The following is a 27,970-nucleotide window of genomic DNA, read 5'->3' on the forward strand; positions in this document are numbered from 1 at the left end:
GCTACACATAGAGACAAACAATCACACTCACATTCACACCTACAGACAGTTTAGAATCACCAGTTAACCTCAGCATGTTTGTGGACTGTGGGAGGAAGCTGGAGAACCTGGAGAAAAGCCACACATGTACAGGAGAACATGGAGACTCCATGCAGAAAGATCCCAGGAAGGCCGGGACACGAACCGGGGATCTTCTAGCTGTGAGGCGACAGTACTAACCACTGACCCACTGTGCAGGCCTCATGCCCAACTCAATACAGAAAGGTCAAAAGGTCAAAGGTCAAAGGTTCTTTATTGTCGTATCATTCCACATTTGCACATGAAACAATATGAAATTAGACCCTGGTCCCGGTTTCAGCCATAAGACAATATAAGAACACTTTCATAAAGACAATATAAGTATAAAGAGACACACTATATATACAAACCTGCAACATAAATATATGTGCAGTGAACCAATAGTTTGTGCAATATTTAGTAGGTAGATAAATAAAGAGCCTAGTGCAGTAGTGCAGTGTGTGTATGAATGTGTGTGCCTGTTTGCATATGTGCATGTATGTGTGCATGTGTGTAAGCGTATGCATGTGTGTATGCTTGTGTGTGTATGTGGGGATGCGTGCATGCATGTGTATTTGCGGGGAGAGGTGGTGATGATATGAAAACAGAGTCTACAGAGACCTGTTCAACAGCCTGACAGCTTCGGGGAAGACGCTGTTTCTCAGTCTTGTGGTTGTGGTCCGGATGCTGCGCAACCTTCTCCCTGAAGGGAGGGTTAGGGTCATTGTTGAAATGACTAATCTAGAAGGAAGTGTGTTTTGGGGGAGAAGTGGAAGGAGCTGGATAAAATGCATTTACATGGATATTCAGGGGTCCTCATCCTGACTGGGGTCAATAATTCAAAGGATGAATCAGCATCCAGTCTGAGGGATGCAGAGACAGGTGGGGCTGTATTTTGGAGACAAATCCTCATGACTCATGTGTCTTCATTTTGAGTCAGCAGGTCAATTTGACCCTAAGCAATAGAGCTGTCTCATGTTAATTTATCTACTACACTCCACAAAAAGAAAAAAAGAAAAAATATAAAATTAATAAAAATTAATGTCATGTAAAACTATTGTATCATATATATATATATATATATATATATATATATATATATATATATATATATATATATATATATATATATATATATATATATATATATATATATATACGCCATTCCAATGTACATTAAAAATACTTTAACATTCATTTTTTAAATGAAACATGAGTGAATTATCCCCACTGGACCATGATGTGTGAGAGGTAAAGAGCACCATTGCACTTAATATCCATACCAATGGTTACTAATGGAGTTAACAATCAGATATACACAGTTTATTGGGATTTTTTGGTTTCTGACACTTTTGGACAATTAAACATGCCCTGGGTCAAACTGACCAATGAACATTATTGCTGTTCTTGAGAAACGAACAGGAGGGTTAAAAATCTGAGCATCATCCAGAGGATTACAAGTTATGTTTTCTTGTTAGTTTTGCTGTTATTACCTTCACCAAGGAGGTTATGTGACACCCGGCGTTTGTCTGTCTGTCTGTCTGTCTGTAAGCAAGATAACCCAAAAACGCCTGGGCAGATTCACATGAAATTTTGAGGGGATGTAGACTATGGTAAGAGGAAGAGCTGATTTAATTTTGGTGGCAATCCAGAAAGGATCCTGGATTCTGGATCACTTTGAATTTTTTAGTATGTTTTAGTATGTGGTCCACAATAGGACAAAAACATCATAGGTTAGTATGTCGTCCAACAAATTAGAGCAAGGTGTCCACATAGCTCAAGAAGGTGATTCATAAACAGAACTGTGTCAGAGATGCAGGTTTGATTCCAGCTCCTGATCCTTTACTGCATGGGTTTCCTGTTTTCCTCTCTATCCTTGGCGGAGGTCTCTCTCTGAGTGCTTTTCTAGTTTGGGTTTGTTGTCTATGTCATTCTGAATTTTGCTGACATGCAATAAATCTTGACAGTATTTTACTTTATAGACACTCTGTAATATAAAGTATCATAAAAGTAAATATAGGTTTACAGATTATTAATACTTATAGAGTTCAGATTTACTTGCTGCTATGCGTCGTTTCTAAAAAGTTCTTTTTTATTTTACATTGGTAGGTTGACTGCCAAAGTTTTTTGCATTTGTTTTCCTTTTAAAATCTTATAAAATCTACCTAGACAAAAGAGATTTTTTTTTAGCATTTTAAGATAGTAAGAGAAGCTCGGAATATTGTTTAGAGCTAGTATTTAGATTGCTGTGTAACATTCAATAAAATGCCACCATTTTGTTCTAAAACAAGATGCTTACCATTGCTTACTGTTAAAATATACAAATACAGTTCTCAGGTTCAGCAGTAACACTGTGAATACTGGAACAGACTGTTTAACCTCCTTTATAGTTGCACTACGTTACGGATTATTTCAGGAAAACTTGTTACAGGTTTCTAATATATGATGTTTTATCGTCAGGTTAAGATTCATTCCAGAAAAAAACACGTCAGAGATTTATTAAATGTGGTAAATGTCAGTAGAAGCCTAAAGGGAACCTGTGTGAGTTTTCTGTCCACCCCCGTGTTGCTGAATAATGGTACGCTCCCTCCTCGCTGTGGTCTGCGCTGTGCCAAAGCTTCGGCTCGTCTTTTCTTTCTGACTCCCAAAGATCTGAGAGCGGCAAGCTGGAAGTCCTGCTGTACGGAACCTCTGGGAGAAACGGTGCTCCAACCAGCAGCCTGAGTCCAGACAATTTCGCATTTTGTCTAGGACTAGACAAATAAAAAAAAAAAAACGAATTAAAGCTTTTCTTTCCTGAAAAGCTCGACAACAAACGGAGAGAAGCGCACAAGTTTGCTTGGAAATGTAGACTCATCCTAAAGCAGGATGGTGTGGGGGTAGCTGCGTGAAGTTGGGAGGAGTTTTGGAAAGGATAAAGGTGAGAAGTTGTGTTAGAAAACTTTCCCTTTGTTCCCCCGCAGACGAAGAAGAAGGCGGCGACTGGGCTGGATTTTGGGAAGCTTTACGCACGGTCTGCGTACACTGATTTGTTAGAAATCCAAGATGCGCCTGTTGAACACGTCGTGCGGAGAAATCCGAGGGAGACTACACAAGTCCGGTGTGATGCATGTACTTTTCCTCTTGTTGGCCATCGTGCTGTCCTGCCACGGCTGTCCGGACCGATGCGTGTGCTCCTCACAAACTGTGAAATGCCAAAACCAGGACTTGGACGCGATTCCGCATTCCATTCCGGCCAATACCAAATTCTTGTTCGTCACAGGAAACAACATTTCCAACATGAGTGTGGCCTCTTTCCCAACCCGCCTGGACCAGTTAACTGATCTCTATCTCGGTGGGAACGGGATGGAGTACGTGGAAGAAATGGTATTTGACAACTTGCCAAACCTCTTGCGGCTGGACCTGAGCAACAACAGAATCCAGAGTTTCAGTGAAAGAGCTTTTCCCGATGACAACAAGCTGCAGCTCCTGAACCTCAGCAGGTCTTTCCACAATCATTCCTACATAGATGTGGTCCTGAATTTCCTCTGCAGTGGGAGCCTCCTCCAGCTGACAGCCTTGGACCTGTCCAGTAATGACCTTGTGCTTCTCCCAGACGTATTCGGCAGCCTCTCCAGCCTGGTGAGCCTCAGCCTGCAGAACAGCTCCATCATCACCATCCACAACGGGACCCTGAAGGTTCCCCCGCTGCGTGACCTGGACCTGAGGGACAACAGCCTGAGGGATCTGCCCACCACCACGCTGGCCGAGCTCAGCCTGAAGCCTGGCCTCCACATCCGGCTGGCGGGGAACCCGTGGCGCTGCGACTGCTTCATCGACGACATGCTGATGTGGCTCAAAAACTCCACTCAGGTGGTCGACGTGCAGAACTTGACCTGTGCCGACCCGGAGGCCCTGAGACAGCACCAGCTCCTGCAGGTGGAGCAGTCGCAGCTAAAGTGTTCCAGTGAGATGGAGGGCGTACTGGAGACTTCTTACGTTTTCCTGGGACTGGTGCTGGCACTGATCGGTGTCATATTCCTGCTGGTGCTCTACCTGAACAGGAAAGGCATCAAGCGTTGGATGTACAACATCCGGGATGCTTGTAGGGACCACATGGAGGGGTACCATTACAGGTATGAGATAAACTCTGACCCCCGCTTGGCCAACCTGAGCATCAACTCGGATGTGTGAGGCAGGACGGGACTCTGTCTGGGACCTTGCTGTGAGATATTAAATGATTATATACTATTGAGATTTGCATGAAAGTCTCCCTCCCTCCCTCGCTCCCCCTTCCTCCCTTCCTCTCCATGGTACTGTTCAGATTTTACACCTGTCAGGACTCCTAATTAAACCCTCTCACGACTTCCCGCTCAGCTACGCTGCATGTCCTGTACGAGAACCTGGCAGCTGTGGTGTCAGCTGCGTTTCCTTTGTGTAACATAGCATGGACAATGAATCGTGACAAAAGGGGTTTTTGGAGAGTTGCAAAGAGCGATATGTTCTATTTTTACTGTTCCTAAAGGATAAATGGATGGACTGTGCTGACTTTTGAATGAAAGAAACATACATTGATCATTGCATTCTTCTCATTATGCCTCTGCTGCAGCGAAATGTTATACTGCTTGAGTTTGTTTTTTTAATATGTGATATAAAATACGCCTTTTTGAATGATTATAGTGCACATTGCATAGTCTTTGGATTTTAGTAGGTGGATGTGATTGCTCTTCTTTTTCTGTGAAGATATTCAGCAAAATAAAATGCCTCTGGATTGCTGGTACGTGTCTCGACTGAGGGCCTTTAATCTTCAGACTGAGGATTGTGATCCAAAAGCTTCGATGGAGGAGTTCAGGGTCACACGCTCGCTCTGAGGCAGGGCCACAGCCACAACCAACCGTATGACAAACACTGAATCTCAGATGAGCTGTCGGAGAGTTCAGCAATGTGTGAAGCGCCTGCACTTTTGCCATGTTGCAGGCACTTGTAGTATCTCCACGGCAACAGTTACAGTGCTGTTTTCATTAACAAGCCAGATGCTGCAGTGAGGAGTAAAAGTGACTCCATGGCAATGCAACTTGTTTCTTAAACATCACATTTTATTGCATTATTTTGTTCCTTTTTTTCTGGTGGAACATGAAACGGTGTGATTAAGAAATTCTAAATATTAGAGCCATGAGGGAATTATTTAGGAAAATATCATGCATTGTTCACTCGGTCTAATATCTTTTCAAGTCATGTTCATCTTCCTGCTGTAAGCCAGCAGTCTCAGCACCGTGGGGGTTTTAATGGGGCATAAACTGGCCTCCAGAATGCCAAATTCACAGATTTAGAAAGTAACAACCAAATGTGGGGCACATAGTAGAACAAAGAAATAGTCAAAGAACACCAACAGGTGTAATAATGATGTTGAAATTAGAGATGTGTCCATTTTTCATTTGTCAGAATGAGTACATGTGTTATTTGCATTTTGAGGTTTGGGACATGAGCGCAAATTTTACACAGTAAGGTAGAATAACCCTCAAGTCTTTCTTCACAGCTGTGTGAATACAGTGTGTTTAATGTAGAGAATCTGTGCAATTACTTTCCCAAAGAACATGGAGCTAAGTGACGATCGGTGTCTGTCTGTCTGTCTGTCAGCAACGTTACTTAAAAACAGACTAACAGATTTGGATGAAATTTTCATTGAAGATCAGAAATGACACAAGGACCAAGTGATCAGATTTTATCAGTGATGCAGCTTATAGTCTGGATCCATGGATTAGTTAAAGATTTCCATATCATTGCCAGATAGCAGCACGGCGTCACTGTAACCATGACAACCAGTGAACACTACATCAGCTGACTGTGATCCTTCTACAAATCAACTACTGAGAACTTATCAGGACTTATCCATCAGAAATCGTACAACAGCTGAGCAGCCTTGGCAGAGTACCGCTCTCTGAGTGCTTTTCTTGTTTGGGTATGTGATTTGTACAGTCAGCAGATATTTAAATGAGAAATATAACATTTTCCAGTGACTTGTGGTGATGTAAGAGTTCTGCCTGGAAACAAAGCTGCTTGTAATGCAAACCTCTGCATTACATCAGCTCCCATAGCTTAAATCAGCAAAAAAAAAAAAAATGACACACCTGATGTCACCATTTATTTCTGAAAAAAATCACTTGCTTTCCTTGCACCTGTAGAAGACCAGGCTGGAGAACCTGAACACACACTGTGGAGAAGACCACCACACAAGAACAGAGCTAGTTAAAGAAATCTCACGGCAAAATATTTTTCTCCTCAATATTTTATTGGCCAAAATCTTTTACACTTTAAACAGTGTTTGTTTGTAGGTGAAATGTGTCTATTAGAGTGCATTTATGTGGAAGCCAGCCTTTAATAAGAAGGTTGCTCTTGCCATTAAAGGAACATTTTGTAACCAATTTCATTAATTCATTAAAAACAGAACAATAATATGTCTTTATTTTTACATTAGTCATGCACTGGATTGTGTTTTTAACAGGAAATGTTTTGGCATTTTTGTACTTTGTGTCCCACTTTAATTTTTCCTTTGTGAAAATATGCAAAATGTGACATTTTCCTTCTAGAGGCAGCTTAAACCACCGATGGCTCCCAAGCTGCAAAGATACTCACAAAAGTTAGTTTTAATGTGTTTTCCCCCCTTGAGTGGCTGCATTTGCCACAAATAACCGCAATTAATGTCAAAGCTGCTAGAAGCCTGTATACAATACCCCAGAAGTGTCTAAGCAACTAATGAAACTCAACTTGGTCTGTAGTTTAGATGTAGAAGTGTAAAAGTGCTAATTAGCGTCCCAGTGGCTCAAATATTCAGGATCTCTCCACATATATGTAAGCCTCTAAAAAGAAAATATGATACTATAAGATAAAATGAAAATTTTAAGGTGGAAACCTGTGATATGTAAAGTCACTAGACTCAAATTCTGACACTGACACTGAGTTTAAATGAGCTTCTATCAGTAGGTCTATAGGTGGTGACAGGAGCCAGCTGTTATCTTCTGTCCAATTTGCTTCCTGCTGTAAATCTGATAGAAATCCTTTTTTCCGCTGTGAATATCCCCCAAAATAGTGTGTGAGCTGCAGCCAGTGGGCATGTTTCCCATCTAACCAGCCCTACCAACAGACTCCAGCATAAACACTGTAAACACTTCAATCTGCCCCGGCTGCAAAAAGCTGGAGAAGACAGTGTGTGCCGTAGCATGGCACATGCAAATGAAAGCAAACTGAACCCGAGATTCTCATGGGGGCACACAGAGGTATTATGGAAATGAGCTCAAGCGGCTTTGCCTTTCATGTAACCCTGTTTTAGGGAAACTAGCATTCTTAGGGAACTAAAGTGCCTTCTTTTAGTGTGTATGCCCAACTGTCAATTGCTGTTTTTCCATGCCGTCCAGTGTAGTAAGGATTAATAATTAATGTGTGGTTTTCCTTTGAAGGCTGCACCATTCATGTTGCTGTCTAGCGGTCTAAATTAATGATGTCTGTTGTGTCTGTGTGCAGGAATGACTGTGAACTTCCTTGGCCTTCTGAGCAACACCTAGAGATAATTATTCCCTTTTCCTCTGTCTGTCCCTCACAAATACAGAACACCTCTAACAACTGGCCTCTCATAGCCTGCAGCTGTGTGTAATTTGCAGTACAACAGCGTGGCTCGTGCACAGATTTCCCTTCACAGTAAGCCAGGCTCGTATCTACCGGCAGCGCGGTCAGGCTTCGTGGCATATCTGTGTGTTTCAGTGTTATTTTTTGTCATCAGCCGCTGCCATAATTGCGACGGTCTCTGGATGTGTCTGATTAGGTGGGTTTGACATCAGAAGGGGAAGCCATGTGTAACGCTGTCTGTCTGGTGTGGGGCTCCGGCTGGTGTTGCTGCTCTGGATGTCTCCTGACAAACACAGCAGCTGCTCAGCCCAAGACGTGTCGTCACACCTTCAGTAGTTCTTTTTTCTACACTTCACGCCTGGAAATCTTTGAATCTGGGAGACATTTGTTCAAAAACAACACTGCCAGACTTGAGATCTGATGGAGTGTGCTGTTGTCTGTAAAATGCCACACATTTTTATCATTCTCTGTGGTTTCAAGATGTGTTTGTGCTGTTCAGATAACCCAGCCTTCTGTCCTCAATTATGGGCAAATTCAACTCCTTGAACAATCCAAAGCCAAAAAAATGTTCTAGTTAGAAGCTCGTTTCTTCACTACGGATCTGTAATGGTTGCAGGCTGATTCTGAAAATGAATGGTCTCACTTCACACACACTTTATTCCCCAAAGTGGAGCTTCCTTACCTCTTGGTCCCAGGTGGAAGATCCAGGTGCAGGCTGCTTACAACCTAATGTTTCCACAGAGACCACCAGTGAGCAGGCCTCCTCCTCCTCACACACTCTGCACATTCATATTAACAAGTGATTTTGCCCAGCCACGCCTCGAGCTACGCTTGGCAGAGCAGGTGTAATTACAGTGAAAAAAAAACAGTGAGAGAGTGAATGGCTGAAGGGGAGGAAGAATAAAACAGATGGGAGAAGACAGTCCTCTGCTCCCTTCTCCGGTTGGCTCAGTGGACCCTTCATGCTCGTTAACACTGGTTTCAGAACGTTTAAATAGCCGGTCGTTGGCTTGTGCTGTTAACTGAGGTGCAGAAAGGAAGCAGCGAGTCTCAGGCAGCTCGTCGGGCTTCCTCAGTCGTCTGTTAGGGCTTAAAGCTCATTTCCAGACAGAAGAAGGACTTGTGTTTGTTCTGGTTGGTAAATATAGGTTTTGTTACAGATGCTGGGAGCTGTGGGATTCAGAGAGGTTTTAGTCAACCTGTAGAGGCCCGAATATTACATGGACACCAAAGTTATGCTTTTTGTCTCAACACCAAGGTGTAGAGCATAACCTCCGTGTACGTGACTGATTTGATCTTTTATCACTCCACCAATGAACACGGCAGAGTTATGTGATGATCGGCATGTGTCTGTCTGTCTGCCTGTCTGTCTGTCTGTCAGCAACGTTACTCTAAAACAGACCAACGGATTTGGATGAAATTTTCATGGAAGATCAGAAATGACTCAAGGACCAAGTGATCAGATTTTAGCAGTGATGCAGCTTATAGTCTGGATCCATGGATTAGTTAAAGATTTCTGTATCATTGCCAGATAGCGGCACAGCATCACTGTAACCATGACAACCAGTGAACACTACATCAGCTGATTGTGATCCTACTACAAATCCACCTCTGAGGACTTATCAGGACTTATCCATCAGAAATGATCCAAAGAACAACTGATTAAACTGTGGGGGTGTTTCTGAGTGCCATCAGTTCCCGCCACATATTTAGGTCACGTGATTCGGTATCTGTGCATAACGTACACATGCAGAACACATGAGCTGAGCTGAGCAGAAGGTCATTTTGTTTGTGTGTACATCTATATTAAATGGATAGTCTATGTTCTGATCAACTAACAAAGTTACAAATGCTGCATTTCTGATAATGCCATATGGGGGAATGAACAGCCTTGGAGGAGGACTGCGCTCTCTGAGTGCTTTTCTAGTTAAACCATTTGTTCTTTAGTGACATTCATTCACATTTAGAAAAAGAGACATCATATACTGAGGATTAACTCTCTAAAAACAATGTTTGGGCCCAACAAAACACATCAATGAAACAGTTTGCATCAATCTTTTCGCGTTATGGCAAATTTGAATAAAATCATGTTCCTCCAACAAACTACATGATTAGTATCCAAAGTAGTTTAAATCAATCCACTGGACTTTAAGAAAGTTCCTTGAAGACGTTTCTCCTCTCATCCAAGAGGCTTCTTCAGTTCTGGTGGTGGTTGGTGTTGCCTCAGCTTTTAAACCTCTGTGTAGCATAAACACAATTTTTTCAGATGATTACTCATAAAAATCAAGTTGTTTACAGCATTTCCCTATGTAATTCAGATTACATTTTAAGTGTTGTGTACTTAACAAAATTAAAAACACAAATTGGCAAATGTATAAAAATGAAGTTCAGTGTTTGGTAGGTAGGGGAGGGGAAGTGAAGTAATGAGCTGAAGGTTAAGAAAAATGTACTTATCTAGCAAATTTTATCAAGCTTGAATTTAACTTTAACCCAGAATATAGAGTTGAAATTACACCCAAGATTAAGTTGATGCAATTACCAATGTTACTATGTTACTATCAACCCAACCCATCAAAAGGTTTCTCAGTAAATTAGAGTTTTGTTGTAGAATGCACCGACGAATATTACAGTGAGGTCAGCTGGAGGCTCTAACTCATGTACTTCATTTGAACCGAGGTGTTCGGATCCATTTTTCCAGTACAATCTCAAACAAACAGTTCTATGATTTCTTCTGTTCATAACTTCTGCAAAGTGCCAGATGCTGTTAAACTTTGTTTCCAGCAGAGCTACACCAGTCAGCTTCATATCCTGAAAGCTGCTTCTTTTAAGTGCAAAATGTCATTTCTGTGTCCGTCTCCTGAAGCTCAGCAAGTCTACAGCAACACTTTTGAAACACAAGATACTTATCACAGCCCGTCTCAGAGAGCACGCCTGCAGCCAGTTATGTTACAATCTGTCATGTAGTCTGTGACTTTACAGCTCACAGGAGGTTTTTATTCTCCGACTTTTGCCGTTAAGGCGGCGGCTCCGTACAGTTTACTGCCCGGAGGAGAAGCTGCTGTCTTCAGGATGAATTCAAGGAATGAAAAGAAAAAGTCCATGAGCTTCACAGAACAGATGAGTATAATTAAGATACCAGTAGCTAGCTAATTATGCACATGCAGTATTACACATGCAAAGAGGCCTCAATAAAGCATTTTGGGGAAATTTCCACTGAGTCCTGTGAACTAGGTGGACACACCCTCACACACAGGGTTTTTTTTTGCAAAGCTGCACTGCAAAAGGAATTTTTATAGCAATAAATCATATTTTAAAATCTGAAACTTCTCAAATGTACAGTCAAAACACCTGCCACATTATGTACATAGAGCTAAGTCAACTTTATTTACACCCCCTGTCAAAAGTTTTAGGACACTTTCTCATTCAAATAAAGTAGAACCTGTCCTACAGCTTTTGACAGGGGGTGTATCTACCAAATTTGGTACACATATGCAGCACATCAGGCTGAACAAAAAGTCAGTGACAGCCACATTCCAAACCCAACAGGAAGTGAGCAATTTTGCGTTGAATGTCAGATTTTGCCCATTTTTCATTTTTTTCTAGAACAAACTCCTCCTAGGGGGAAACTCCAATTCACCTCAAATTCAGCCAGTACATACAGGAGGCCTTAATGATCCAAAGTTATTAAAATCTTTTTCCAAAGTCAAAGGGCGTGTCCGTGGCGGCCTCTGGAATTTTGATCCTTAACCATGAAATTTCAAATGCTGTGTAAATGCCCTGAACATGCTCCAATCTGCCTGAAACTTTACATGTATGATCAGAGTCCTGCCCTGATCACATCCATATGATGAAATACACCCCCTGTCAAAAGTTGTAGGACAGGTTCTACTTTATTTGAAATAGATAGTGTCCTAAAACTTTTGACAGAGGGTGTACATAGCACAAGCTCAAAATAGAAACAAAACATAATCTGTGAGGAAATGTACAGAGCAAGACAAACAATGACATATATCAAGGTGTCAACGCTCAACTACAATTCAAAGCTGGAGAGTACATATGTCTTCAGTAGGCACTTGAAGGTATCAAGAGACCGAGCAGTTCTGATTTCAGCAGGTAAGAGGTTCCACAGACTGGCAGATACAGAAAAGGCCTGGTCTCCTCTGTTTCTGAGTCTGGATCTGGGAACTTTAACCCTTAGCTGCACAAGTGGGTAAAAAATGACCCAATGAGGTAATTTTCCTGCAATTAAAGTTTCTATCATTGATTTAATATTCCAGCTATTCCTCAAAAAACATAAGATAAGATAATCCTTTATTACTCCCCATGTCAGGGTAAATTTCCCATGTTACAGCATACAGTAAGAGCAACAATAAACAACAATATAGTTATAATGATAATAATATTTACAATATGCACAAGAGTGAAGGATGGAAAAAGTGGCTTATGGAATAATGTAGAGTGAAAGAAAATTCAAAGAACTGTGCAGATTATATGATAAAGGATGATGTGATAAAGTCCAGTTTAAGTTACCATCAGCCAGTGATGCTGGTGTTAGAAAGTCTTATAGCAGATGGAATGAATGACCTGTGATAGCGCTCCTTCTTACAGATTGGATGTCCCAGTCTGCTGCTGAAAAAGCTACTTAAAGACTCCACAGTGTCATGCAGTGGGTGAGAGGGGTTGTCCATGATGGATGTGAGCTTTGCCAACATCCTCCTCTCACCCACCTCCTCTATGGAGTCCAGGGAACAGTCCAGCACAGAACCGGTCCTCCTCACCAGTCTGTTCAGTCTCTTTCTGTCCCTTTCAGAGCTCCCTGCTCCCCAGCAGACCACTGCATAGAAAACAGCAGATGCTACCACAGAGTCATAGAATGTCCGGAGCAGAGTCCTGCACACTCCAAAGGACCTCAGTCTCCTCAGCAGGTGGAGACGACTTTGGTCCTTCTTGTACAGGACCTCTGTGTTGTGTTACCAGTCCAGTTTGTTGTTGAGGTGAACACCCAGGTATTTGTATGAGTCCACTATCTCAGTGTCCAAACCCTGGATGTTCACCGGTGCAGGCTGAGGTGTCCTCCTCCTGCAGAAGTCGATGGTCATCTCCTTCGTCTTACTGGTGTTGAGCTGCAGATGGTTTCACTCACACCAGTCGACAAAGTCAGAGATGACTGTCCTGTACTCCAGCTCGTCCCCATCAGACACACACCCAACAATGGCTGCATCATCAGAGAATTTCTGGAGGTTTCTCAGGTTGAAGATGCAGAGCAGCACCTGACAGAGCTGGTCTGCACAGTCTCTGAGAAGTCTGGAGCCGATTCCACCAGGACCTGCGGCTTTCCTGCTTTTGATACCATTCCATTTCAATTTTAAGTTACCTTTTATACTTTTTATGGAATTCTAACATTTGCATTACTACCCCAAGCTCTTTATCACTGATAATATCATACAAGAAATGATGCACAAACTTGGAGGGATGGAGAGCAGCAACAGCTGGAGGAAAAGAGTGGAAAAATGTCTCCTAAATGGGATGCTGACATTCTTCTGCTGCTGTTCTTTGTAATGTTCTTCTTTTTCCATTATCACAGTGTTCGAAATCTGTTACAAAGTGAAAAATAAACAGATTTCAAACATGAAATCATTCTTGCGTGGACAATAATATAATACAAACAATACTACAAATGATTATTCTGCACCAAAATGGCATAAAAACACATTGATTCTTATACAGGTTATTTTTGACCCACTTATGGAAGAGTGGAGATCCAATCACTGGAGCATCTAAGGCTTATGGACCATCTGCTTGGTCGACCTCAGAGATAAAACTGGAACATAGACATGTAAAAACTTGAATAAATATGAAGTTGCCAACCCATTTCACACCTTAAAAACAAGCTATAAAACCTTAAAAACAATCCTGCAGCAGACAGGAAGTCAGTGGAGGAAGGCTAAAAGTGGAGCGATGGTCTCCTGTTTCTTTGTCTGTTAGAAGCAGCAGCATTTTGTACCAACTGGAGCTGATGAAGAGACATCTGATCAAGACTGACATGGAGAGAGTCACATTAGTCTATCCTAGATGTGTTAAAGTCATTGTGGGACAGATAGGGCTTCACTTTGGCCAACAGTCTCAAATGAAGAAGCCAGTTCCAGCAACAGAACTGATCTGTTTTTCAAATTTAAAAGCACTGTCAAAAATCCCACCCAGATTTTTTAAGTTGGGTTGATTATATCCATCCAGAGTCTGGACGACTGAAGACCACAATCTCTAGACCAGGGGTCACCAACTATATTTGCCAGAGGGCCAGAATTTTACCGGACAGTCACTTTGGGGGCCGGACCCTCAAACAAAAATTAAATAAAAATCGAATTTTGGCATAACATTATTATTTGATGTTTATTTTTTATATTTTTTCCATTTCATTACAAAACTGAAGGCATTTTTAGCCTTTATGAGTCAGTGCTCCTATCACCTGTACCACAGTCAACCACTAGGAGTGATAGAGATATTTGGCCTCATCTCAAGTCAACTTTATTCACAGAGCACTTGAAAAAGAAGCACCGCAGAAGTGACAGGAAAAGGCCTCTTAACACGGGTAAAATGGCACTCTCTAAGGCCACGAAACGAAAAGTTGATGTGGAAAACAGATCCTTTAATAATGACTGGACTGACTGCTTTAATAGTGTGGACCACATGATATTTTCTCTTTGATCCTCACAATTTTGGAATCCAGTCGCGGGCCGGATTGGACGGTTCGGCGGGCCGGATTCGGCCCGCGGGCCGCCAGTTGATGATCACTGCTCTAGACCCTGTTCCCTGCTCACAACCATGTTTGTTGAGCCACATTTAATATGCCGGTGCACTTTCCTCGTGTTGAGAGACAGACTGGCAGGTTATCGGATTGCCAGAGTGCCGTAATTACATTCAGCGAACCACACTGGTCTGCTGTTCCACAAACACCTGGCAAGTCGCCCCAGCCACTGACCTTTCCCTCTGAAAAAAAACCACAGTATGTAAATGGCAGAAATGTGGAGCACGCTTTGAAGATAAAGATTTTTAACAACAGAAATTCTTAATTCTTATCACCACCATTGCTCCTGAAGGCTGTAAGATAACGCTTATGTCAGGTCTTTATGTGTGTGTTGAGCGTCGACGGCCTGGACTGTTTGTCATCAAGCCGCAGCCTGCCATGAGATGCCTCGTTCTTCTCTAATGTGGATTTATGATGCCGTACATTGGCATGTTGTTGAAGCCGGCCTCCTGTTGAGCCACGCCGGGCTTAATGAACAAGCGACCTCCTAAACGAAGACGGATCTGAGCTGACAGCGCCGCGGCCTCTCCAGCGAGTTCGGCCACGCAGCATCTGCCACATGTGCTTGAGGGACAGAAGCAGTTGGAATGCAGAGATGGTGGAGATAAGGAGGCAAATGCTGCTAAAACAGCCACAAAAAAGAGAAAAACTTCACATGATGCATGTAAAATGTCAAAATACATACAGAGAGTGACCTTTATCTGCAGATTTGCCAGCACTGAGAGTCATGTGAGGTTTGATTTTACAGAATGTTGAGTAACTGCGTGATAGTTGAGGAGGTAAAATGTTAATAATATACTGACCTTTCCTGTGTGACCTTTTACTCTTGGAAGACTTCTGAGAACAGATTTAATAATCTCAAAAATATGTCATTTCATTCCTTTTTTTTAACATCACAAAATCTGCATTTTTCAAGATTTCTCTATCCAAGAAAGCATAAAGTTCTTGATAATCAGCGTTCTGTGAGTATTTAAATGTTCCTGTGTCCTGGTTGATCAGAAGCTCTGCTGCATGCTTTAAGCTGAAGATCAGCATCCAGTAGTGTCTCTGAGAATTTACTGCAGTCGAGCAGCTGAGTAATTAAATCTGGTGTTTAGTCCAAGGGAAAACTGAGAACAAAAAGAAGTGACCCAGATAGCAAACTATGGGTGAATCAATGTTGAATCTATGTTGAGACCTAACGTCGAAATTATACAGAAAGCGCAAGGTTGATAAAATGTTGAGTCAACGTTTCTGCGTTCGATAGCGTCGCTGATCAATGGGCAGTCTCAAAAGGAGTTTGGTTTTTTCCTTCCATATGTTCCCTGTGAAGTCAAACTTGAAACCAGACCTGCTTCTTGTAACATCTGTACCAGAGGGGAAGTCTTTTTGTTATCTCCTAAACTACTGAGACTGATTCATTGAGTATGAATGTATTTCTAGTGCAGGACTCAACCATCAAGCGCTGTTTTGCTCTTCAACAGGTGTTGAATTGTCTTTACTGTAAATTGTGTTTCTAAATTAGTTGATATCCTGGTAGGGGTGCTGACAACATACACTGCCTGTCCAAAAAAAAAAGTCACCAACTGATTTAACTAAGCAAACATAATTACTGCAGTGATGACACAACTTCTTCAACCCTAGCTTCTGCAGTGAGGAGCTTCTCATTTCTTAAACATGGGGCGGCATGGCTGAGTGGGTAGAGTGGCCGTCTTGTAACTGGAAGGTTGCCGGTTCGATCCTCGGCCCGTCGTGCCCATGTTAAGGTGTCCCTGAGCAAGACACCTAACCCCTAATTGCTCCTGATGGGTTGTGGTTAGCACCTTGCATGGCAGCTCCCGCCATCAGTGTGTGAATGTGTGTGTGAATGGGTAAATGTGACATATCATGTAAAGCGCTTTGGATAAAAGCGCTATATAAATACAACCATTTACCATAAACAACCATGGTGGAAGACATATCCTGTGGTCATGGAAAGGATGGTAATCTGTCTCTGAAGAGTCAAATTATTGGCCTGCATCAAGCAAAGAAAACAACTAAGGAGATGAAACTACTAAAATCAGGTTAAGAACCGTCCAACACATCGTTAGAACCTGAAGGATAGTGGAGAACCATTATCTTCAGGAACAAATGTGGTCTGATGAGGCCAGATTTACCCTGGCATCAGGGTAAGAAGAGAGGCAGGTGAAGTGATGCCCTCATCATGGCTGGTTTCTGCCAGCCTGTGGAGGTTAGGGCTATGATCTGAGGTTGGTCAGGTTCACCAACGTTATGTTCCCAAAGAATGAGGGCAGCTGATACCTGAAGATACTGAATGAGCAGGTCTTTCCATCAGTGGAGGTTTTCTTCATGTTCCAAGATGACGATGTCAGGATTCATGGAGTCACACTGAGAATGAGTGGATCAGGGAGCATCACATGGATTGTCCTCCACAGAGTCCAGACCTCAGCCCCACTGAGAACCTTTGGGATGTTCTGGAGAAGATTTGTGCAGCGGTCCAACTCTCCCATCATCGATAGAAGATCTTGGTAGAAAATGAATGCAACTCCGAACAGAAATAAATGCTGTGACATTGCAGAAGCTTATTGAAACGATGCCACAGTGAATGAGTGTTGTACTCAAAGCTAAAGGAGGTCCAACAAAATATTAGTGTACAACTATTTTTTTTGTACGGGTAGTGTATAATGTGGGATCCTAGTTATTACATTTTTGTCTGGTTGGAACCTGGTTCTATACATACCTACATAAAGAGGGGTATTAATGGTCAAACTATCACTTGGATGAATTAACGCTGCGTTTGCAGAGAACACTGACATCAATGAGGTAGAAAACGAGAGGAAACTATCTTTAATTGACCATCTGTTTGGGTTTGATAGTCTGGAAACCTGATCAGGACCCCGTCTTTAAGCCCTGGTCTCCTGGTAACATGTTGCTCTACAGCCCAGTTACACCATCGATGTGTTTATACTGGTTCTTTATCAGATCCAAACAGCTTTGAGTTGCCCTACTATATCCACTGGCAGGTGTTTGAATTTCTTTCACTGTGCAACTGGCTGCTGGAGTTCCTGACAGGGAGACCACAGGCAGTACAGGTCGGCAGTAAGACATTGAGCACCATCATCCTGAACACGGGGTCCCCCAAGGATGTGTGCTGAGCCCTCTGCTTTTCACTCTGCTGACCCATGACTGCACACCGACACACAGCTCCAATCTTTTCATAACGTCTGTGGTGGGTCTCATCAGCAACAGGGATGAGACAGTACAGGCGTGAGGTGAGCAACCTGGCCAGGTGGTGCAGCACCAACAACCTCTCTGAACGTGAAGAAGACAAAGGAGATTGTTGTTGACTTCAGGTGAGGACACACCCAGCATGCTCCTCTCAACATCAACGGTGCGGCTGTGGAGAGGGTGAGCAGCACCAAGTTCCTGGGTGTGTACGTCTCAGAAAATCTCTACGGGACCAGAATCACAACATCACTGGTCAGGAAGGACCAACAACGTCTCTACTTCCTGCGTAAGCTGAGAAGAGCCAGTGCCCCGGCCTCCATCATGTCCACCTTCTATAGAGACACCATGGAGAGCATCCCGTCCAGCAGCATCACAGCGTGGTACACCTCCTGCACCTCCTCCTGCTGCAGGACCCTCCAGCGCATCATGAAAGCAGCAGAAAGGATCGTCGGTGTCTCTCTCCCCTCCCTCCAGGACATCTACAGCACCCGCCTCACTCACAAAGCACTCAGCACTGGTGACCCCACACAGCCGTCCCACAACCTCTTCAGCCTGCTGCCATCAGGGAGGAGACTGAAGAGTCTGAGGACCAGCCGACTGAACAACAGCTTCATCCACCAGGCTGTCAGAAAACTGAACTCTCTCCCCTCTCTGCCCTCTCTACCACCCCCTTCCCCCACATACACAATCTGTGGTCAATAACCAGCATATTTGCACTTCTTGGACTCCTGTTACTCATTTACACTGTTCTGAATATTCTGCACTAAATCCTCCACTTTATCTCATGGTCGTGTTTACATTTCACTCAGTTCTGCAGTTCTTAGTTCTTAGTTGCTGCTTGGTTCTAGTTCTGCTTCCTTGTTCTTAGTTTACCTGTTTTTTGCTCTCGAGTTCTTAATTTACGTAGTTTTTGCCTTTTATATCTTATTTTGCACGTTAGATTTCTAAATTTATACTATTTCTTTTATCTCAGAACCTTCTAAGTGTTTATTTAATGTCTACTGTTGCACAAAGAGAGAGTAACGTAATTTTGATTCCTGGTATGTCATGTACATACTGAAGAATTGACAGTAAAGCTGACTTTGACTTTGACTTGACTTTGAATGAAGTGAAAATAATGGTGTGCACTAGTGTAAAGATTAAACTAATCTGAGTTGCGTGGTTTGGTGTTGGATTATTTAGTTTTTGAAGCATTTTTTTAAACTTTTCATTCACATTCTAAGTGAGTTTTGGTCCATTTTAGTCATCCTTCGACTCCAAGGCTCCATGTCTCACCACCAAACCCACTTTAGAAAGTCATCTGGAGTTTTCAGTCATATCACATAACCGTCATGAGTAGACAGTTTCCCAGCAGTCACTGAAAGTTCACTTCTTTTTCTGACCACTTCAAAGACTTCATCTGAGGCCAAAAAGCCAAGGTTCAATGGTAATTCTTGATGTTAGAAAGAGCAGCTGGAAAGTAGTTTCTCAACAGGGTCAGTATAGTGTGACGTGATCATGTCACAAAATAGACTTAGAAGTCTTATCTTCTCTAGATCTGATCATCTGTGTGTGTATATGTCCTCCAAGCAGAACAGAAAAAGTAATGGCAACAGATTAATGGTTTCTACAGCCATCCATGTGAGGGAGTACATGTAAGGTCAATGTTATTCATTCCCTATCTGTCAGAACATGAGGGTCCAACAGTATCTGGACAACGGAAATTCATCTTCTCAAGGCTGAGAGAGTCCACAAGGAGCCTTCTATGGATGTTTCCAAGTCATTTGAAGTTTGTGTCCACAAAGCGGCTGCTCTACATACTGTAGATGCTGACTTCCTGTGACCACCCAGCAGACCAGAAAGCAGCTACGCCTCTGTCAGCATGGGAGTAGAATCAAGGCTTTATACCACTTTGTAGTCCACTTTGGAGGTCTTTGTTCCATACATGTGCAGTAGATCAGCATCTTTATATTCTGCTTATGCACACTACTGCTGGCCTTGTAATGCAAATATCAGCCTACACATGGACACCTGCAGAGAGGCAGCGTAGGTTCTTATAGACACGAGGAGACGACAACATTGATGTCACCTGCAGACCTTTCCGTACTTGTGAACACAGAAAGTACACCGTCTTCAGAAAAGTACTTGGAAACATGGAAATATGGACGTCTGCAGTTTCATTATAATGCTGTAGACGTTCTTGTGATCTGATGAAAGGCTCTAAAGTATCCACTAAATAGATCGTGTGGTGAGATTGTTTTCTTTGACTCTACTGTGATTTGATATGATCTGAATTAGTTCAGCAAGATTAAAGGAAGTGACTGAACCCAACCAAAAACCTGAAAAACCACGTTATCATTTTTATATTTTAGTTTTTGTACAAGTTAAAGAGTGTGAAGAAAACATTAAACATTAGAGGTTATTGTAGTTGGACTTTAAGGGCGACTCAAAGGAACAAACTGCAGATTTTCCAGCCATCCTCAGCAACAGGCACATGTTAAATTTCTGAACGGACACGATCCAAAGAATGCTTTACATCGGCCAAGAAAAGCATCACAACAGCATTCAAAATAAAAGTAGCAAAAAACGGAAAAAAATCAATTAAAAAGGAATACAGTGATGTTTCAAAAGTGGCAAATATGCAGCCAATAAATGCTGTCTGTGTGCTTCATCTCTGCATTTAACACAGCGCCACTCCCAAGTGCTCATTTTTTACCGTCATGTCCAAATAAAGCGTGATAGCTTAGTGACACAGTTTGGGTAAAGCAGAAGTGGTTCTTATATAATCTGAGGCATGTAGCACCTCCAAGAGAGGAATGAATCACCTTTGGGATGAGCAGAGGAACACAGCAGCTTCAGGTCTGGATGGAAAATCAGCATTCAGTATCTGTGTGTGCGCTTTCTTTCCAATTTCTCCATGTGAGGTGTTGAGGAAAACTGATGACAATAGAAGAGGAAAAACAGCGTATGATGTACTGTAGCCCAGCATTATCACGCTGAGCTTTGACCATTTCACACCACAGGAGGGAAAATATAAAAAGATTTTGCTTGCATAGACTGTGCATTTTCCAGAAGTGTTTCAGAGGAGATGATCAATATCTAATCAACCAGAATGTCATCCAAAGTTTTAAAGCAAAAATGTAAAGAAGTTCTGCAGATGAAGCACAGCAGCGAGAGGGGTTTGCAGCGGGAAGCACTTAAACAATTGTGATGATGTATTTAGTGCCGCCTCCTCTCGGTGGTTGTTTTGTGAGGCCACATGGTCAGCGGGGAACAATATTAAACGCTTGGTAATATGATGTAGATCAGCGGAGGGTGTCACAGTGAGTAATGACCTCAGCAACACAGCAGCAAGCCAGCGGGAGCAGAGACGGCCGGGAGGAGCTCCATCACGCTGCCCTGCAATGCTGCTACAAGGTCATATGGTGCAAAACCCCCATTTAAAAACATGTCATTTTTTCCCCTCCAAATTGGAAAGCTCAGCAGGCCTTGAAGAAACAGCATAACAAGGTCCACACAGAATATGGAAGCTGTGTTCCTGCCATTAATCTGTTGGTACAAGAGGTGTTAAAGTGGACGTTCCTTCAGCTCTCACACAGAAAAGTTGTTGCTGCTGAAAATGATCTGATTCTTCATGGTTCTTTACACGAGGCAGCCAGCCTGGATAACCTGCACTCTGTACACTGAGGTTACAAATAAATGTTCTTCTTCCTCTTTGCATGTCTGTGTTAAAGCTCAACTTACATTATATTTATGTGGGATTATTCCATCAGACAGAACGATTCAGGAGGGTACAGCTGAAACAGCCCAAAGTTATTCCGGGCCCTCAAACGTATAGGTGATACTGTGCTCTGATGCAGTATCACAAACTGTTGGAACTTTAGCTATAGTGTTTTAACTGCCAAGCTAACATTAACACACGAACAAAAATAGCTACTCTACCGGTCAAAAGTCTTAGACCGCCACAATTTTACCAGTTTAAAGGCATTATGGAGGATGTTTTTGTTGTTTAATTTGTCTGATTCACATAAAATGAATATACTGACCTTTAGTGGACTTGTATGTATGGTTTCTAAAAGAATAAAAAAAAAAATAGCTGTGGACATGGCAGGACCTGAAAAACATCAGCCAATCAACGCGCTCGGACCGAGGCGTTTGGTTTGCTCCCTTTCCTGTCAATCAAAAATCTTCCGGCTCAGGCCTAGTTACGTAGATTACGTACGCCTTGGACTTACGTGTTTTCTGTATGTGTTGCTTTGGTACAGACCTTTTTCCGAAACGTCATCATCGAACGTCACCGCCGGTCACCGGCCCTAGCAACGCGATTCCGCCATTTTAAGAGGGGTATGCTTTGCCTTGACGACCATTACTTTCCCACGTTTCCCTCCCGATTTGAACGACCAAAAGCAGATATGCCCAAAACCTGCGCTGTTTTTGGCTGTAGTTCTCAGTCATGGAGCAACAAGAACATTTCCTTTTACAGGATTCCGACTGAAAAGGGCCAGAAAAGGAGTTTATGGCTCAAAGCATTGAGGCGGATTAACAATAATGGAACCACATGGAGCCCACAGTCAAAATGGTCCTATGTTTGCAGTCAGCATTTCGTCAATGGTATGTTGTGTTTCATGCAATTATTAACCCTTAACTGATTTTCTGAAATTATTAATTAATAACCCGTTGCGCTTCAGTGTCCCACCCGCGGTACACTTTGAAATCTGCATAAGCAATTTGCTAAATGTCTGAAACTGCAAACACGATTATACAAACACTATACGCCAATGGAAAGCTTAGATTCTCATGAATCCGCTGATATAAACCACTTTCAGATGTGATTACCACAGCGGGTAATATAAACACATTTGTCCGACAAAAACGAATATCCATCCATCCTTTCTCTGTACACGGCTTCAACATACACAGCGCGACTCACATTTCCGGGTTCATTATTACACACAGAAAAAAAGATTCCACAAAAAACGGCCATAATCCAACCTTGGACATCCAGACGAAACAAGCCAGTAACATATTTTGTCCAAAACATGTCTTGAAGTCGGTATATAATCCACGAATAGGTCGTTTTCAAGGAAATGCACCTCGCGATGCACGTCCAATATTCCCTGTATTTCTCGTCATATTTTTATTTACAAATAGAATATTACCGATTTTTTTGTACTGAAAGTGGCTGGAATTGACTGCAGCTTATGATGTCTATAATTATCTGAAATGTTGAGGGCTAGCTACTTAGCTTAGGCTAGTGCTAGCTGTGCTTCCCACAAAAAGTCAGGGGTCTTTCTACTCACACTGCTATTTTTAAACCTTCTCTCCTCCCTTTCGTTCTGCTAACTACTATGCTGTAATCAGCAGCATTGTCCTCATTATTGTTAGCACCTCATACCCTTGGGCCTAGGGTGGGTAGAGCTCATTTACAGGTATCTGACTCTTAGTTTTGATAATGCACATCTAACGAATATACATACACTACTTCCACTTGAAATTAAAAGGTGTAATGGCTCACCCCGTTAGCTTAACATTAGCTTAGCATAGCGGAGCTGGTGTAGCCGTATCTTACAAGGCATTTATCATTCTGACATTGACCTGTATGCACAAAAACGTATAAATATAAGCATACCTCAAAGAAAACGTATGAGTCCAGGCTTTTATAAGTCTTCATCTTCTCCATTGTGTGGATGCCTGGGCTGTTGATAAGGTACTCGTAAATGGAGTGCCAATGAAGATCTGGACACGTAGTAGGGTCGTTTTCCCATGAAACCAGAGGAATTTGGTACGGACATGACTGCAAACCAACCAGTTCTAATTTTTCTTTATACCGTAGCTTGGCTTTTGGCTCAAGATTTCCGAAATAATCACCAGACGTTTTTCTCCGGGTCAAAACCGCGTGGTTTCGGCGGTCAAATCATGGTTGCTAATGACTTTGTTGCCCCCTCTTAAAATGGCGGCGTGCGTTGCTAAGGAAGGTATGGTCACGTGTCCCCGACTCTGACGTCACTGCGAAAAGGTCTATAGCTTCGTAGTTAGCTGGCGACTTGTTTTGCTCATCTTTTTTTACATAATGGCAGATAAAGATCCAGGGGGACCCAGCCGTAAAAGAAAGGCTTTTTTTAAGGTCAGAGAAAATAAAAGACAACTGGATCGTGAGAATCCAAAAACAAAAGGGATTATTGGCGAGTCATTTGGGCGATGGCGTCAGCTCAAGCAACAAATGGACCTAAAGACAGATGCCTTGGTTGCTAAATTCCTTCTGGACAGGTAAAATGTATTATTGTATTATACTGCGGCTGTAGGCAACTTCACGAATCCTACGCAAGTTTCTGGAGGGGGGCGTTTCTTCGTAAATGTTAAGAGGGGGGAGGTTAGAGGGGGGTGAGGGAGAGGTTGTATGTGCGCATGCTAAGTTCATAGTCGTAGGAAATTAAATCTCCTCTAATGCCTTTAATATTGAAAGTCAAGCAGTTCAAGTCCAATGAATATCTTGAAATGAAACAAAGGTAAGTGGTGAACTTCCAGAGGTTAAAAAGGTAAGGTTACCCAAAACTGAAAAATAATGTATATTTCAAAATTATACAAAAAAAGGTGTTTTTCAGGGAACAGAAAGGGGTTCACAACTTAAAGCTGTTGTGCGATAATGGAGGTTGATGAAGCCTTGAAAGCTGGAGCTGCCAAATCCTACAGGAGTCCCAACTTTTCTAGATCCCTTCCAGCCCCCTCTGTCTGCAGAAAGTCATGCTGGAACCCACCATGGAACCCTCCAGAACATTATCAGAACAGGAAGTACTGCAGAAAGTAGTGGGTAGTTATAAAATGATGAGGAAAAGACAGTTATAAAAGTTCAGAGCACATTTTGGTTTCTAAATTGCTTTTTTTTTAACTTAATTTGTTTATTTATTCTATACTTCCATTTCAGAGGACAATGAAACATTAACATGCAGAATTTCCAAAACAAAAACTGGAAAAAAATTGGGCTGTTCTAAAACTTTTGACCGGTAGTGTATGTTAACACAGATTATTTTACACAAAAGAATAAGCAGTTTTAAGGATTCTATAATTTAGTATGTCTTCAGCACACTCAAGATGTTCTGCAAAGCACCAACTTCTTCAGCAACAAAACATCCCAAAGGTTCTTTGAAATGAAGCTCATAAAATGGTTCCATGTAGACCTTTCTGAGAGTAGTCTGTGCCAGCTGCAGAAGCTGGTTTAACATTAAACTACTTCTTCTTTGTGTAATTGATCTAATGTGAAATAAGACATTAAAACATTCATGGATCAGCCACAACATAGGTGAAGTGAATCAGATCGATCATCTTGTTCTAGTGCAATGAGTCCTGACATTCATGTGGATGTCTGTCATGTTCCACTACCTGAACACTGCAGGTCAAGCAACCATCCAGCGCCATGACAGCAGCTGTCCTTGATGCCAGTTTCCACCCTCAGCAGGACAATGCACCCCAACACACCACAAAAACTGCTCAGGAATGGTCCTAAGAAGACGACAGAACTAAGGTTCTCCCAGGTTCCACACTCCTCAGATCCAGATCTTGTTGAGCGTTTGTAGGATGGTCCAGGATCAGCCTGATCTAGGTAGGTCCCATCCTGCAACCCACAGGACCCACAGAATCCACCAGAACCATCCTGATGCGACAGAACATCTCCAGAAGTCCTGAGTCCATGAACCTCAGAGGAGATTTAGAAGCATGAAGGAGACCAACACAATAATGGACAGGTGGTCGTAATGTTCTTCCTGATCAGTGTTTAGTGAAATGTTCAGAATAGCACAAAATTTATTTCTGAAAACTTTCATTATTTACCTATTTCCTTTAGTGTTAGCAAAGAGGGTGTGCATTAAGTTTTACCAGAAAATCTTTGTTTTTACACTCCAAATTTTTGTGTCTTGTTATTGTATTACTTGTTGCATTAGAGTAATTTTATTTCCCTTTTTATTGTAAAAAAAAAAGGCCTAGAATAAATTTGCAGACCACTTTAACAGGTTTTCAATGACAAGAGACATGAACTTGAAAGTAAATTCTATCCTTTACTAGTAGTGTTCTCCTTCCTGTGAGCAAATGTTCCACTACAACACTTTCCTGTCATTTTGGTTTGAACACTGCTGCTGCATTCTGTTTTTAGCTCCACCTGAGATGATGACTGTGACTGGTTTAAAGAGCTACAAACACACTGCAGACTGTTTTATTTATTTCCCCATGTGAGAATAACAGTGAGGTGCAGTCAGACCATTCTACACCGAGCTGTCCACCATCTTTAAGTCCAGTATCCAGGTCTCCTTAGAACATCCTCAGCTGGCTGGTGGAGTTTTAAGAGAAAAGCGAGCTGGGTAACTGAGTGAAAAGTCTGATCCTGATGAAGTGTCTGCTGTGAGTATTTTCAGGTAACTTATAACTGAAGTCACCTTGTTTGCTTCAGTGATGTGTGGACGGACAGACTCTCCAGGAAAACAGACATGGGCTTCACAGCGAGAAAAATGGATGCTTTTTTGTGGGACAAACATGATATACATCATTAGATTCATACTAAGAGACACAAAATGAGCCATTTCTATTAGTTTTTGCTTTCTTTTATAACCAACTGATGTGATGCTAATAGGAAATTATAAGCCGTGCTTATTTTAAACTATTTTTACTATTTTACCAACAGTATTATGAATTGATGTATGCAGCATGAAGTTGGACTCTTTACCACCTCCTTTCAGTTTCTAGCTTCGTTCCATAGGCTACATGTGGAAAATACCTCAGATGGAGCCTTTCTCCCAGGAGGCCTTAGTGAACGTGGAAATACTTACATTCATATTTCTCCTGTTACAATCTCGGCCCGCAGTTGTCAAGTGCGTCGTTCCGCCTCTTTGCTCTCCATCTTGTCATTTTCTATTCTCTGTATGAAATGAGACGAGTCTCCATGCCAAGGCAAAGCCGTCTGGCAGCAGTGCTGGAGAATAATGAACCAGGCTTCAGACTCGGCTCAGACAGATGACACGCAGCACTCTTAAAGTGCTGTGTAACATGAGCTTCATATGTAGATATCAGATAGTACTTGATCATACCTCTATTACCGTCCACAAGCCAACGCTTTGGCCAATTAACATCTCTCCGGTTACCCCTGCCTCCATGAGCCAATCCCAGATGAGAGGGATAAAAACTCACTTAGCTTTTGTAAAGTGCTGCCCATTATACATAGCAGCTCACATATTCCATACTTCTTTGCAGGATCAAACCCAGACCTTTCTTACTGCTTCATTGTCACTGTTTGGCATTTTGGGTTGAAAATGCAATCTGTTGTGATAAAGCCAAATTCTTGTGATTCACTGGGGTATACAACAAGAGAAGCTCAGGAAGGATTACTCTATCATGCTCTCTCACAAATCCCTCCAGCAATGTGGGGATAAACAGGAACAGAAAACTTGATGTGACAACTGGTCCTGTGGTTTAGAGTCTGAGTGGGCAGTCAGAGCAGGTGTGAGTTTAAAACTCACAAAGATGTGTGGCAAAGTCACTGCGTTCTCAGTCTTCAGAATGGATGAACTGACACAGAATGTGCCATTTCTCCTGATGCCTTCTCCCTCCCCCTTATCTTCCTCTCAACTTCTATTTATTCTCTGCCCCGCAGAGACACCGTTTGTCAAAAATTCATTTATTTCAGATGAATCCTTGTAAATCAGAAATATCTGGATTGCAGCCAAAGCAGAAAAAGTTCTGAAACCATGTCCGTGGGGCATTGTTTCTCCACAAATATCTCTTTGATTTGATGGAAGAAGCAGAGCGAGCTCAGTGCTGCTGTTGGTTTAATCCAGCCAGGTCTCCTTCAGTTTAACGTTCCACCTGCTGGACCTGCAGGCGTCTGATAAAGATCTGTCCAAAAACACATTTTGTTCTTTGGCTTTTATATTTGTATGCAGTGTAGCTACTGTTAGAGAACACCTAACCCCAGTTATGCTGACATGAGGGATTTTTGTCACATTCCTGCCATAATCACTAAATATATTTTAATATCACACAATTTAAAAATACAAGTTCATTTGTGAGACCATGATATAATTAGACATGTGATTATGATGTAAGTCAGTACTGTATTAAAAGTAGGATTTCCTTTTGAATGAAGTTTGTCTGTGGCATTGATCAGTGATCTCTCACTGACAATAAATTGAATTTTAGTTGTGGTTTTATCTGTATCCAACAATTCTAGAAAAATATGTTTTAATGTGTTTGGCTATCGCTATCACATGTTATTTAAATATGACAAAGGAGTAACAAGAACTCAACTTAAGAAGAGCTTGATATTTAACAGAGCACAGACTG

The 27,970-nt window shown here is 42.1% G+C and overlaps 1 protein-coding gene and 1 long non-coding RNA gene across 2 annotated transcripts; one reads left to right on the top strand and one right to left on the bottom strand.

Moving 5' to 3' along the window:
* Positions 1–2,587: 2,587 nt before the first annotated feature.
* Positions 2,588–4,816, top strand: tpbgb (trophoblast glycoprotein b). Its single transcript, XM_022204993.2, has one exon. It carries the CDS (start codon positions 3,103–3,105, stop codon positions 4,228–4,230), a length of 1,128 nt encoding a protein of 375 aa, XP_022060685.1. The 5' UTR covers positions 2,588–3,102; the 3' UTR covers positions 4,231–4,816.
* Positions 4,817–11,950: 7,134 nt separating this feature from the next.
* LOC127536408 (uncharacterized) lies at positions 11,951–27,888 on the bottom strand. Its single transcript, XR_007945406.1, has 2 exons — positions 13,400–27,888; positions 11,951–13,250 (listed from the first exon to the last, which is right to left on the bottom strand). It is a non-coding gene; the product is annotated as an uncharacterized LOC127536408 (long non-coding RNA).
* Positions 27,889–27,970: the final 82 nt, after the last annotated feature.

Source organism: Acanthochromis polyacanthus, chromosome 12, assembly GCF_021347895.1.
Source record: "Acanthochromis polyacanthus isolate Apoly-LR-REF ecotype Palm Island chromosome 12, KAUST_Apoly_ChrSc, whole genome shotgun sequence".
NCBI lineage: Eukaryota > Metazoa > Chordata > Actinopteri > Pomacentridae > Acanthochromis > Acanthochromis polyacanthus.